This window comes from Ovis aries, chromosome 3 (genome assembly GCF_016772045.2).
Source record: "Ovis aries strain OAR_USU_Benz2616 breed Rambouillet chromosome 3, ARS-UI_Ramb_v3.0, whole genome shotgun sequence".
NCBI lineage: Eukaryota > Metazoa > Chordata > Mammalia > Artiodactyla > Bovidae > Ovis > Ovis aries.
In genome coordinates this window covers 138,619,583-138,631,632 of record NC_056056.1, presented here as the reverse complement: position 1 = coordinate 138,631,632, position 12,050 = coordinate 138,619,583, and the positions used below count along the sequence as shown (strand labels likewise).

The 12,050-nt window shown below is 50.4% G+C and overlaps 1 protein-coding gene across 3 annotated transcripts; it reads left to right on the top strand.

The window, feature by feature from the left end:
• The first annotated feature begins 5,749 nt into the window (after window positions 1-5,749).
• Window positions 5,750-11,275, top strand: TMEM106C (transmembrane protein 106C). Of its 3 annotated transcripts, none has more exons than XM_042246800.1 (8): window positions 5,750-5,822; window positions 6,380-6,591; window positions 7,707-7,770; window positions 8,275-8,434; window positions 8,524-8,664; window positions 9,098-9,147; window positions 9,608-9,661; window positions 10,524-11,275. In XM_042246800.1, exons 2-8 carry the CDS (start codon window positions 6,408-6,410, stop codon window positions 10,618-10,620), a joined length of 750 nt encoding a protein of 249 aa, XP_042102734.1. In that variant the 5' UTR covers window positions 5,750-5,822; window positions 6,380-6,407; the 3' UTR covers window positions 10,621-11,275. The 3 variants fall into 3 exon arrangements, with proteins under 3 accessions (XP_042102734.1, XP_004006458.3, XP_060270064.1); XM_004006409.4 differs by having other exon boundaries at window positions 5,750-5,897; XM_060414081.1 differs by lacking the exon at window positions 5,750-5,822 and adding an exon at window positions 6,035-6,110.
• Window positions 11,276-12,050: the final 775 nt, after the last annotated feature.

Sequence of the window (12,050 nt, the reverse complement as noted above, 5' to 3'; positions counted from 1 at the left end):
TGCCCAGGAATTGAACCTGGGCAGCCTGGATGAAAACGAGGAATCCTAGCCACAATACAGCAGGGGCTAGAGACTAGAAGCAAAATTCCCCTGGCCCTTGCCTCCATTGAAAAGTGCATTGCTCAAGGAGGCAAAAACTGTAAAAATAGATTAAAAGTGTATTATTAGAGACACAGCACAACAAATGGGAGAGTACACAAGAAACAGCTTGTTGAGTTAAGACAGAAGCAACACAGAGATACACACCCAGAGAGAGAGGTTGGGCGTCCTCTCTTTGAGAAGGAGAGCGGTAAAGAGGTGGTTAAGTCATTTATATGGGGAGTCTTTGCTTATCTTTGGCCAATTACCTGATTTCTTTTTCCTGACCTGCCCTAGGACCCTTCCCAACACGCATGCACAACTTTTTTCCAAGATAGATTTCAGCCCAGAGTCCTATAGAGGGACCTCGGCATCACTTGTTCTGAGATGATACCCTTCCTTCTCGACGGCCAAGGAGCCTCTCCACACGTGTGCAGTGTCTCCACTGCCCCAAGAATGAGAAATATGTGACCTCTTGATCTTCTACTCAGGTAGGGCTTAGCCTCTCTCCATCCCTGCCATAGCTGTTATCTTCAAGTGTCCTCAAGAGACAAAGCCTGGCTATTCGACCTGTTTTTGTTGCTTATTTCTAAGTGCAAACAGGAGGCTGATTGTAAATATCTAGCCCTGAGCCCACCTGCTCCTTCCTCAGGAAATGTACACAGGAAACTAGCTGTAAATACCTACCCTGGGCCCATTTATCTCCTGCCTCAATAGGATATCTTTTGTCCACCTGGGTTTCTGGAGGAAGGCTCATACCTCCCATGCAGACAGCACTCAGAACACCATTGGCTGTCCCAGGGTGCACCCCTGAGCCAGGTGAGCGTGGGTCCCACAGTCAGCCTCCTCTGTGCCCTTGGGGATGGAGCTGAGAAGACCCTGGCCTCGCTGACCTTCAGTGGTGTGTGGTAAATTATCAGTTCCTTGAATGCACAAGCCCCTGCATCCCCACTGTCTTCCCATCAAGGTGGGAAGAGCTCTCTAGGCAGAGCTCCCTGCCTCCAGCTGCTGTGGGCTCAGCACACAGGGAAGCCCCCTCGCCCCCAGATCCCTTTTGCATACAAGCACCCTCTGGGTCACTTCTCTTCCTAGAACAGGCCTGTAAACCTACTTCCTGTGACCATTCTTCATAGGATATAGCACAGTAAAGTATAGCTGAACACTCTTGATCCAGTTCTGACCTTACCACTACGGCTAGGGCAGGCAGCCTCCCGGACTCAGCCTAAAATGGAAATAACAGCTGCTTCCCATCTAAATAAGTGCCAGGTAAGTAGCAAAATGCTCCACTGCTAGAAGAGGTTCTTAAAGGCAAGGGACCATCTTCTCCCTCTTCTCCCTCTAGACCTTCCTAGCGTTACCGAAAGGAATTTGTATGGTGGATCCAGCTGCTCATCGCTCAAAAGCCAATAAACAGGCCAGGTTGGCAGAAAGGACAGTTTGCTTTATTTCAGATGCTGGCAACTGAGGGTTGGGCAAGGGGAAGGTTGTAGATGTCTGTCCAAGGCCGACTGCCCCCCTGCCACTGCCCCCAACAAGCAGGGGGTGAGAGCTTTTATAGACGGGGGGGTGGGGTGGGGGGGTGGGGGCTATGTGCAGAAGTAGCACAGTCGTCTCTAAGAGTCATCTTTAAATTGGTCATCAGTGGTCTGACCAGCATCATCTTGATTGTTTTAGGCACAGTTAATCTTCAGTTCCAGGGTCAGTTTGTTCCCGTTTCTTTGTGGTCAGTTCTTAGAATTATGGCAGCTCATGTCCTGGGTACAGTCTGGTCATCATGGAGTTATCTTCTCCATCTGGGGTTTTGGTATATATAAGACAGCTCAGAATATTATCTATAGCCCTTGAGAAAGAACTAAAGGTCCTTGACTATGCTTAAGGAGCACATTATTATTATTTAGGTTCCTTTGATTGTTTTCCTTTGTTCCAGCATTTCTCACTTCTCTGATTGAACTTATTTTTTGACTAAAGTTTTCCACAGGCAAAAGGCAGGCAGAGGATATGGGGGGCAGGACAAAGACCATACAGTCCTGCTCCGTTTCACTAGAACTGGACCTGGAATCTTGGAGGGCAGGGCCTATTATTTCTCTTTATCTGAACAACACATGCACCAGAGCTCTGCACACTGAAATCTCTGAGCTGGAATAAACGCAGAATCCTTAAGTTAAACGGGTGTGTGCCCCTTAAATCTGCCTGTGGCCACAGTGTCTGCAGCAGCCTCTCTCTACACTCTAGTGAGTCCCCAAATCTCTTTGGAATGTATACGGAACAAGGCAACGGCATGTCTGGTTCCGGTCTGTATTTTTAACAGCAAGCAAATTTTCTTTGGACTTTCCTGGTGGTTCAGCAGTAAAGAACCCACCTGTAATGCAGGAGATGCGTGCTCCATCCCTGGGTCAGGAAGATCCCCTGGAGAAGGGAATGGCAACCCGCTCCAGTATTCTCACCTGGGAAATCCCATGGACAGAGAAGCCTGGTGGACTACAGTCTATGGGGTCACAGAGTCAAACAGGACTTAGTGACTAAACAACAACGGTAAGTTGTCTCCACTGTGTGAATTAACAAAGGGCACAGGATGAAGAAAGACCCTGAAGAACTCCGCCAGCTTTAAGCGCTCACTTTCCTCCTGCGCAAGGCCTTTCAGGACCGCAGCCACTCGACGCATGACTCCCCTCAGCCTGTGGGGCAGGGGTATGTGATGCACATGGAGAAACCAAGGGACTGGGGGGGCAGGGATCTCTGGTTGGTCCCACTCCACTCCGCGCCCTCCCCCGACACCACCAAGAGCCCCGGTGAGCTCACGTCTGCCGTAACCTCACTGCTCATAACCGGATACTCAGACAACCTTGGAAGCCAGGCACAGGTGAGAAGTGATGGGTGGCTCTTCAGGAATGTGCTGCCCAATTAAAACAGCCACCCGGATGGCTGCGGCGGATGCTGAGACTGCTCCCCCAGGCAGTGCAGGCCAGGCTCCAGGTGAGGTCATTCCGCAGGCATTTATTGAGGGCCTACCACACACCCGGCTTTGAGCTGGGTGCTGGGGAGACAAGGAGGAATAGGAGGGTACAGTCTGTCCCAGACAACAGACTGTCAGAAAGCCTCAGGGGCTCTGCTGGTTAGCCCCCCAGACCCCCTTTCTATTCCCCAGCAACCTGAGCACCGGTTTCCTCACATGGGCCCAAGCCCTTAGCCTGTCTCCCTTCCTTTACGAAGCATCCACAGCCCTCAATCTCCCCCTGACCTTCTCTTCTGCTACCTTCCTCACCCTCCCTGCTCCTAGGACAGCCTGGATTCCCTCGGCAGTGTCCGTCCATAGCGCGGGCATTAGGCTCACTGCCGCTTGCCCTTGGCAGGCTTCCAGAGAAGCCACAAAGTGAGGCCCCATGTGACTGAAGGATGGGCGCTTCAGATGCCCCAGGTGAATTCCCTGTGAAAGGCGGTCTTCAGATAGGAAAACTGAACTTGGAAGATGGGCCTCAGACAGGCAAAGGGCCTCCCTCTCTCTAAAGGCCTGTGACCTGAGGGCAGATGTTAGAAGACGATAGAAGCCTAAGGGTGGCCTACATGGTGTTTGGGTAAAGCAGTCAGACTGCCTTGTGAAAATCGAGGCTTTCACCTCAACCAGCTCCATGTCTGTATCTTTTAAGACTGCACCCCACTATGAGAAAGACATACACACACACACCACAATCTGTAGAGGTGGGGGTGGTTATTTTTTTCATGTAATGAAAAGTCAGAAGGAAGGTAGTCCAAATGTCATCAGCCACCTGAGCTCTTTTAATCCCTCTACGCAGCCTTCCTTAGCGCACACTTCTTCCCTCATGGGCAGAAGAGATGGCTGCCCCATCTCCAACATCAAGTCCAAACTCCAAACAGGAAGAATAAAGTCAAAGTACCAGTTGAATCTTCATCCCTTATAAGGAGCTTTCCTGGAGGTCTCACGCATCTCACTGACTCAAACTGTGTCACATGGCAAGTAAGGCGGGGAAATGTATTTTTCACTGAACATACTGCTACCTCCAACGAAATCAGAATTGTGTAAACAAGGAATGTAAACCGGTGTAGAGCTTGGAAGGAGAGAAGTGAAGAACAATTTCATGAAGGAGAAGGTGTGGGCCAGAAATGGAAAAAGAGGAGCAATGGCTCCTTGTTGCTTGGTCAGGTTCCTGAATCTTTTCCCAGGTCCATCTGTGCACTTATTATAAAATCCAGTTTTAGCATGAACCCTGATAAATCAGGGCTTCCTTCATAGCTCAGTCAGTAAAGAATCTGCCTGAAATGCAGAAGACACGGGTTCAGTTCCCAGGTCAGGAAGATCCTCTGGAGAAGGAAATGGCAACCCACTCCAGTATTCTTGCCTGGAGAATCCCATGGACGGAGGAGCCTAGCAGGCTATAGTCCATGGGGTTGCAAGAGTCAGACATGACTTAGCATCTAAACCAACACCACCTGATAAGTCACCTTAGCAGGAATCCCAGGCCCTCAAAATTGGATCACCTTCCATATCTGATTGGATTCCTTGTCCTCCTCCAGCCCCCAGGTGATGTCTAATCACCATGGCCTGTCTTTAGCAAGAATCCTGTTAGGTCTGTTTGGCCAGGATTCCCCTTACCCATGATGCTGTCTCTTAGTAATTTTCCATCCATTGACCCTCACCTGCTCCTTGGCTCTAAGTTCCCACTTGCCCTGCTGTATTCAGACTTGAGCCCAATCTCTCTGCCCCATGGCAAGACCCCACTGGTAGCAGCAGTCCTACACCTATCACTGTATCCCCCCCTTGAATAAAGTCTGCCTTACTGTCTTCAGTGTGCCCCTCAGTGTTTTTCTTTAACATTTCTCACTCTAAATGTTCTGTGGGCTGACTGTGACCAGTAGTTGGCAGGTGGCTAGAGAGCAGCAGGGACATCAGCCTTCCTCACAAGAGAAGGAGACGAGAGGGATGGAGGCGGCACGGAGCTCACAGGTCGCTATTTTCACTCCCCATTGCAGGGCATGCCCCCAGTTCAGAATCTCTGCTCTCCCCAGCATCATCTTCATAATTTCATATGGTTAACGTCTGCTTCGGAGAAGGAAATGGCAACCCACTCCAGTATTCTTGCCTGGAGAATCCCAGGGACAGAGGAGCCTGGTGGGCTGCTGTCCACGGGGTCGCACAGAGTCAGACACGACTGAAGCGACTTAGCAGCAGCAGCAGCAGCAGCAGCAGCAACATCTGCTTCTGCGGCAGGCGAAGGTCAACCAGGCAGTCTCTACAGAGAAACTCGCTCTTAAAAAAGTGTCCTCTAACCCATCATGCGCATGGTGTGTGTGTGTATGTGTGTGTGTGTGTGTCTGTTCTGTCTGTCTCTAGGGCTGGGGACGCCCTGAAGCAGGTTGAGGGCAGGTTCAGCGATGCATCTTTCTACTCTCAGCATCTTCACAACTCCTGTGCTCAAAGACTAGCTGAGAATGGTTTTGTCTGCCAGCGCCTTCCGCCTCTCTGTTCATCTGGAACCTTCATTCGAACCTTCCCTGGAACCTTTCCCGGTGTTTCTGGGCGACCGCGGGGCAACTCCACCGGTCCACCAGCTTCAACCCCCAGAGGCGCTGCTCCCCACCCCGCCCCACTCTCCTCTCTGCTGCCCTCTATCGGCGCCGCCAGCTGGGCTTCGAAGGGCGCACGCGCGCTCACGCCGGCGTCCCGAGCCGGCTTGCGCACCGAGTGCATGCGCACCGAGGGCGTGCAGCTCTAAACACCCGAGAGGCAGGTAAACCTGCGGGATCCGGCGGGTGGCAGCGACGTCCGGCCCGGAGAGGAGCTGCCGGGAGTTCGTGTCCTGCAGGTCGGGGTCTTCGGCGTTCGCTCCCGCCTGGGCGACTCTGGTGGGCTCGGAGCGCTCTTTTTGACAAGGGGCGTGAACTGAGCCCGCCTCCTGGAGCTGGGGGCGGAAGAGAGTGGGACTCTCTGAGGCCTGTTATTAATTTGGGGCTTGTTGTTTGTCCGGGAAGGTTTTTTCCCAGCAAGACCCAGAGTTTGCAAGTAGCAGACAGGAGGGGTGAGCCTGGAGTTCGTAGGAGCTGGGTTGCCCCGATGCCCGGGGCGATGAGGAGCTGGGCAGATTGGCGAATGCGGCCCCTGTTCCCCCAGGCTGTGTGTCGAGAGTGGTGGGTTAGGGAGCCCTGGTAGAAAATGAGGGGCCTGCTAGAAGTTGTGCAGGTGTTCGGGACCACACTCGGGAAGGGAATTTGGTCATTTTTGTGTTACACTTTTCTCATAGAGGTGCACAGCCAGTAACACGCACTCCCTTGCCTCTTTGCATCCTAGGACATGACACAAGGCGCACGTCCTGGCCATGGGGTCCCCTCATTCCATCTATGCTCACCGGCCTTTCAGCAAGCGACGGAAAGCAGATGACACTGAGGATTCTCTGGCCGAACGGGAGCAGCAGGAGGCTATTGCTCAGTTCCCCTATGTGGAGTTCACCGGGCGAGATAGCATTACCTGTCTCACGTGTCAGGGGACAGGCTACATTCCAGGTGAGTCTTTGGTGATCACGGTAGAAGATGATTCCTCAAGGAGAGTGCCAGGATGCCCACATGACTCCCCCTCTCCCAGACTGGACTTTTTTCCTTCCAGCAGTGCCACGGTCATAGACCATGCCCTGAGCAGGAGCCAGCTCCGCTGGATTGATAAACTTGGGCAGGTTCCACAGCTTCTCTGGGTTTCCCGATATTTGAAAGCCTTACTTCTCTTCACTTTCGCTCCTCTATTTGTTGTTTCCTTGGGTTGGAACACGTGGTTTGCTCTACATTCTGCAGTTTGACCTACGTTTCTTCATTGCTGACACTCAGGGCCTGGCATGGCTTTGTGGGGGAGGAGGAACAGACACCATCTTGGAAGCTTCTATTCAAGGAAGCAGATAGTGAATCATTAACAACCTAAGGTCTGAAAAAATAAAATGTCAAGTCAGGGGAGAAAAAGCATGCCCCAGACTGGAGCCTGGATCGGGTACAGAATTATCTATCACTCAGTTGGCTCTCAAAAAGTCTTAGCAGTTTAGATGAAGGGTCACAGAGGTTTAAAGCTGATAAAAACCTTAGAAATCATTGAATCCAAAGCCTTCATATTATAGATGAGGACACAATGGCCTAGAGAGGTAATGACTTACCTAAGGCTAGACAGCAGTTCATAACCATGCCTCAGCTCAAGGCCAGGCGGTAAAGCCAGAACAAGATCTGAGATTTCTTCTTCTTCTTAATATTTATCTGGTTGCTCCGGGTCTCAGTTGCGGCATGCAGCATCTTTAATTGTGGCATGTGGAATCTCGTTCCCTGACCAGGGGCAGAACCTGGGCCCCCTGCGCTGGGAGCACCCAGTCTAAGTCACTGAACCTTCAGGGAAGTCCCGAGATCCTAGATTTCTCAGCTTCCGAGTCAGCGCTCTGGCAGCACCGATAGATGTTTTGTAATTTGTAGCCCTCTCTACAGATTTATTTGTTTCTTGTTCATGAGACCCAAAATGTGAAACGGGAATCTTAGAAACAAATAATCCCGGACAAGTATATGTTGTGGCAGGCTTCTGCGTATGTGAAGGAAAGTACTGTCACATGTTGGATTTATTTTACCAAAATTGTCAATTGTTTCTTTTTTAGAGCAAGTTAATGAGTTGGTGGCTTTGATCCCTCACAGCGATCAGCGGTTGCGTCCTCAGAGAACGTGAGTCATCTGAGTCTCGCCTGTTAATACCTGCAGCAGTCCCTAGTCCTCTTTTTCTGTGTATGAATGCCAGTTCAGTTTTTGAAAATGTTATCTGTTCTTGTAAAATTCCCCACTTCCTTTAATACTTTTTGCTTAAGCAAGATGTCTCTGCCCTCATCGCAGTTTGGGGAAGGAAACGTGAAGCTAGAAACACTCTGAGGGCCGAGGCTCAAGTGAAGGAGCTGAATTGGGAGGAATTGGAGAAGAGGGTGTCCTGGCAGGGGAAGAGATGTTTGTGTCCACACAGCTCCTCTCATCAGCTTCTTTTCCCAGATTGCAGACAGCATTCAGAGGGCTTTGAAAGGCTTCTCCCGCTCTACGCCTTCTTGCCTGGTTTGCGATTCCTGGCCCTGTGCACTTTCTCATCCCTCCCCTCCTCATTCCGGGATTTGCATTTTATCTCAACTCGTTGGGCCTTGATATCTGACTCCCTGCCTTGGTTGTGTGCTTTGTCATTTGCAGGAAGCAGTATGTCCTTCTCTCTATCCTGCTCTGCCTCCTGGCGTCTGGTTTGGTGGTTTTCTTCCTGTTTCCACATTCAGTCCTTGTGGATGACGATGGCATCAAAGTGGTGAAAGTCACATTTAACGAGCAGAGGTCCCTTGTCAGCCTCGCCATCACGGTAAGATTAGGGCCGCCCTTCCTGGGTCGTGCACCTGCAAGTCTTGTACCCAGGACACTTACTGTGTTCCCTCACTTGCACTGATGCAGGCCACCCTGAAAATTAGAAACTCCAACTTCTACTCTGTGGCGGTGACCAGCCTGTCCAGTGAGGTTCAGTACATGAACACCGTGGTTGGGTCGTACATGACGACTAACATCTCCCTCATTCCACCTCGGAGCGAACACCTGGTATGCCTGGTTTTAGGAGCCTGGCCCCGCTGGGCTGTGAAACACTGTGGCCTCACTCCTTTCCTCTCCCTCTCCTCATTTCTACTGGTAAGAACTAGCTGATGAGGAAGAACTGACAGGCTCTGTAGTTATGAAATATTAGGGGAAAAAAATCAGCTAAGAATTAAGTGTTACGGAAGCAAGAATATGTAGGAAAAAACAATTCACCAACAATCAAGAAGAGGCCTTAGGATGATCTGGGGCCCATTGACCTCTCAAAAGGGAAGAGGTGGGAAGTTTTGTTAGAGGCTCATGGCCTTAGGATTAGTGACAATCTGGGGGAAATATTTTATGTGTGATACAAGAATGTGCTCAGGTTCTTGGGTTGCTAGTAATAGAACCGTTCTATGTCAAGCTTGCCTGGCCACAGACTGATTCTGTGTCTTGTTTTCAGGTGAATTTTACCGTGAATGCCGAGATGGGAGGACCATATTCCTATGTGTAGTAAGGACAGTGTTCTCTATATGTGTGCATTTTATGGGATGAAAGGGGTTCAGAGTTGAGCTCAGTTGAGGGGAGCTGGTCCTGCCTAAAGTTCCAGCCTTTTAGCCTGTGGGTTTGCTATCTTGAGATTTTTTTGGAGGATGTGGTATTTGATATATGACTCAAGTGCTCAGATTTCTGAAAAGAGAACATTAGGTCACTAGAAATATTTCCAAACTCCAGCATTTTGTGATGGGCATTAAAAAAAAAAACAAAAACCAAGAAGATAGTGATGTGGGAGGCTGGAAGGACACTGTGGGGACCTGGAACCAGTGAGCCGGGACAGTGCTTAGGCCAGGAGGGCGGGTGTGGGGTAGGGGAAGCACCCAGATGGGGCTGGCTGCTCCTCAGTTTGACAGGGTAGCTCAGCATTCCTGCTGATTCACCTAAACTGACCATTCCTCTGTCTGTTGTTTGGCAGCTTCTTCTGCACGCTACCCTATATTGGAGCGCACAACATAGTGGTCTTCATTCGGTATGTTGCTCATTTCCTTGTGCCCAGGGCCCGGACTGGCGGGCCACGTGAGCTGGCCAGCTTTGCTCGAGAGAGCCTGTGGGACCCACAAGGCAAAGAGGTTATGCCGGATGCACTGTGGGCATAGTCACCGCAGAGCCTTGCTGTCCTTGAGATGCAGTGTCCAGGTCCCTGTCACCAGTCACCAGACTCACAGGAAGCAGTTAGATAAAGAATTTTCTCCATGAGATGGGGTCCAGTTGTGTGATCACTTTAGAATCCTCATGGGACTGGTAAAGAGGAGAAAAGCTTTCTCAAGGCGTAAGCCCAGGGCATCCAGCCAGACTTACTCTCTGACCACGCAAATTACGACATGTCATGGACCTGTAGGGTTATTTTTAGAACCATGACAATTAAATTTGCAAGTGACAAGGGTCTGCTGCAGACATTTGAACTATGAGGGTTTAGAGCAGGGTTTTTTAGCCTTGGCACTGATGACATTTTGGGCCAGACGGTTCTTTGTTGTGAGGGGCTGTTCCGTGCATTGTAGGATGTTTGACCGCATCCCTGGCCCTTACCTGCTAGAGGCTTACCTCCTCCCCCGCTCAGCTGTAACAACCCCAAATGTCTAGACACTGCCAAAAGTTCCCTGTGGGGTAAAAATGTCCCCAGCTGAGAACTATTTATTTAGAAGGTCATCTCAGGGCACAGTGTCTCTGGGGATATGAAAAGATCCTCTGACTTCCTGGTTGTGTAACCATGAAGACATGGATCTGAGACCTGTTTGTTACCGCCTGAGCTTGCAAGAATTTATTTGGGCAATCTCTCTTACTTAATTTGTCTCAGAAATAGAATTAATTCTTCTCGGTTTCCTTTTCCCTAGAACTTCAGTGAAGATTTCGTACATTGGCCACGTGACCCAGAGCTCCTTGGAGACACATCACTATGTGGATTGTGGAGTAAATTCCACAGCCGTTTAGAAACTGCCCTCTGTTCTTCCATGGCAGCACCTGTCAGAAGAGACACTGCTTCTCTTCCCAGGGCCTGAGCCCTGTACCTGCCCCAAGTGGTAGAACCAGAGGAGAAACTGGTTCTCTCAGTCCCCAGCCACTTGGGAGGAAGCGTCCTCCCCGTAGCACCACTGGCCTTTCCCAGAACCAGCAGGACCACTGCCTAGCGCCCAGCTGATGCCAAGCCAATAGCAGGCACTCAAAGAAGGTTTGAAGAGTTTGGCTGAGATCTTTTCAGCTGTTTGGGAGCGGGGGCGGGTGCCGTTACAAATTGAAATCCTACCACGGTTCTAGGTTATCAGACGACACAATGATACGGAACTAGGACTGCCAGTATAGCTGCAGAAGGGGCCTCTTCACAGAAGAGGCAGCAGGGAGGGAGCATTTGAATATATTGACGAAGAAAGCACAGAACATTCAACCTGTGAAAGTTTTTCATCTGTTTGCAAATGCCTAGGAACTTTATTTAAAAAAAAAACTTTTTTTTTTTTTTTTCTCTGTAGAAAGTTAAAATTGTTTTTACTAAGAGTCTATGTGGGTTGTAATTTATCCTCCATCCATTGGCTGGAACATGGATTGGGGAGTTTGGTTAAAAAAAAAAAAAATAAACCCTGCTTTTGATTGATCTGTGTCTCCTCTGATTTCCTGGATGTCTCAAGTGGGCACCTCTGGGGGACTGTAGAACAGTTGCCTGCGCAGTGGATCAGCACAGGTTGGGGAGGGAAGAGAAGCCCTGTTGTGAGCTCCTGTCACGGAAAGCAGCCTCCTGCCAGGGAAGCCTTGCTCTTGTGCGTCCGCCTCTGGTGGTGACAGGCTGTCCTAGCGCTGTTTTAGTGCCCCCTGGAGGTTGGAAGAGGTAGCGCAGTGGTGCCTGAGAAGTGAGAAGCTGCTTCTCTGAGGAGGAATAGTAGTGTTAGTCGCTCAGTCCTGTCCGACTTTGCGACCCCATGGACCATCGCCCACCAGGATCCTCTGTCCATGGGATTCTCCAGGCAAGAATACTGGAGTGGTTGCCATTTCCTTCTCCAGAGGATCTTCCCAACCCAGGGATCGAACCTGGGTCTCCCGCACTGCAGGCAGATTCTTTACCGTCTGAAGAGTAACTTGCTGATTAAGAGGACGTGGTGTCAAGTTGCAAGTTTCTTGAACTTCTCCATCCTCTGGGCCACTGCCGAGCAGGCTCCAGCCCCAGGATGGCAGGGCCTCTGGGGGAAGCTTGAGTAGCTGGTTTCAGAGCTGCACTAAGATAGGCTCTGGCTCCTTCATGTGCTCTGGTGCTTCAGGAAATACCTAACAGCAGTAGGTGGTGGCTGGGGGTCTGTTTTTTTGGCCCCCATTCCCATAGCTTGATTTTCAGTATTAATGATTTTTGCACTCTGAGTCTTCAGACTGAGGCTAAA

Coding starts and splice junctions, on each gene's coding strand:
- TMEM106C (XM_042246800.1), top strand. CDS start 6,408: ATGGGGTCCCCTCATTCCATCTATGCTCACCGGCCTTTCAGCAAGCGA. Junction 7,771..8,274: donor CGGTTGCGTCCTCAGAGAAC/GTGAGTCATCTG, acceptor TGTCATTTGCAG/GAAGCAGTATGTCCTTCTCT. Junction 8,665..9,097: donor CACCTCGGAGCGAACACCTG/GTATGCCTGGTT, acceptor TCTTGTTTTCAG/GTGAATTTTACCGTGAATGC.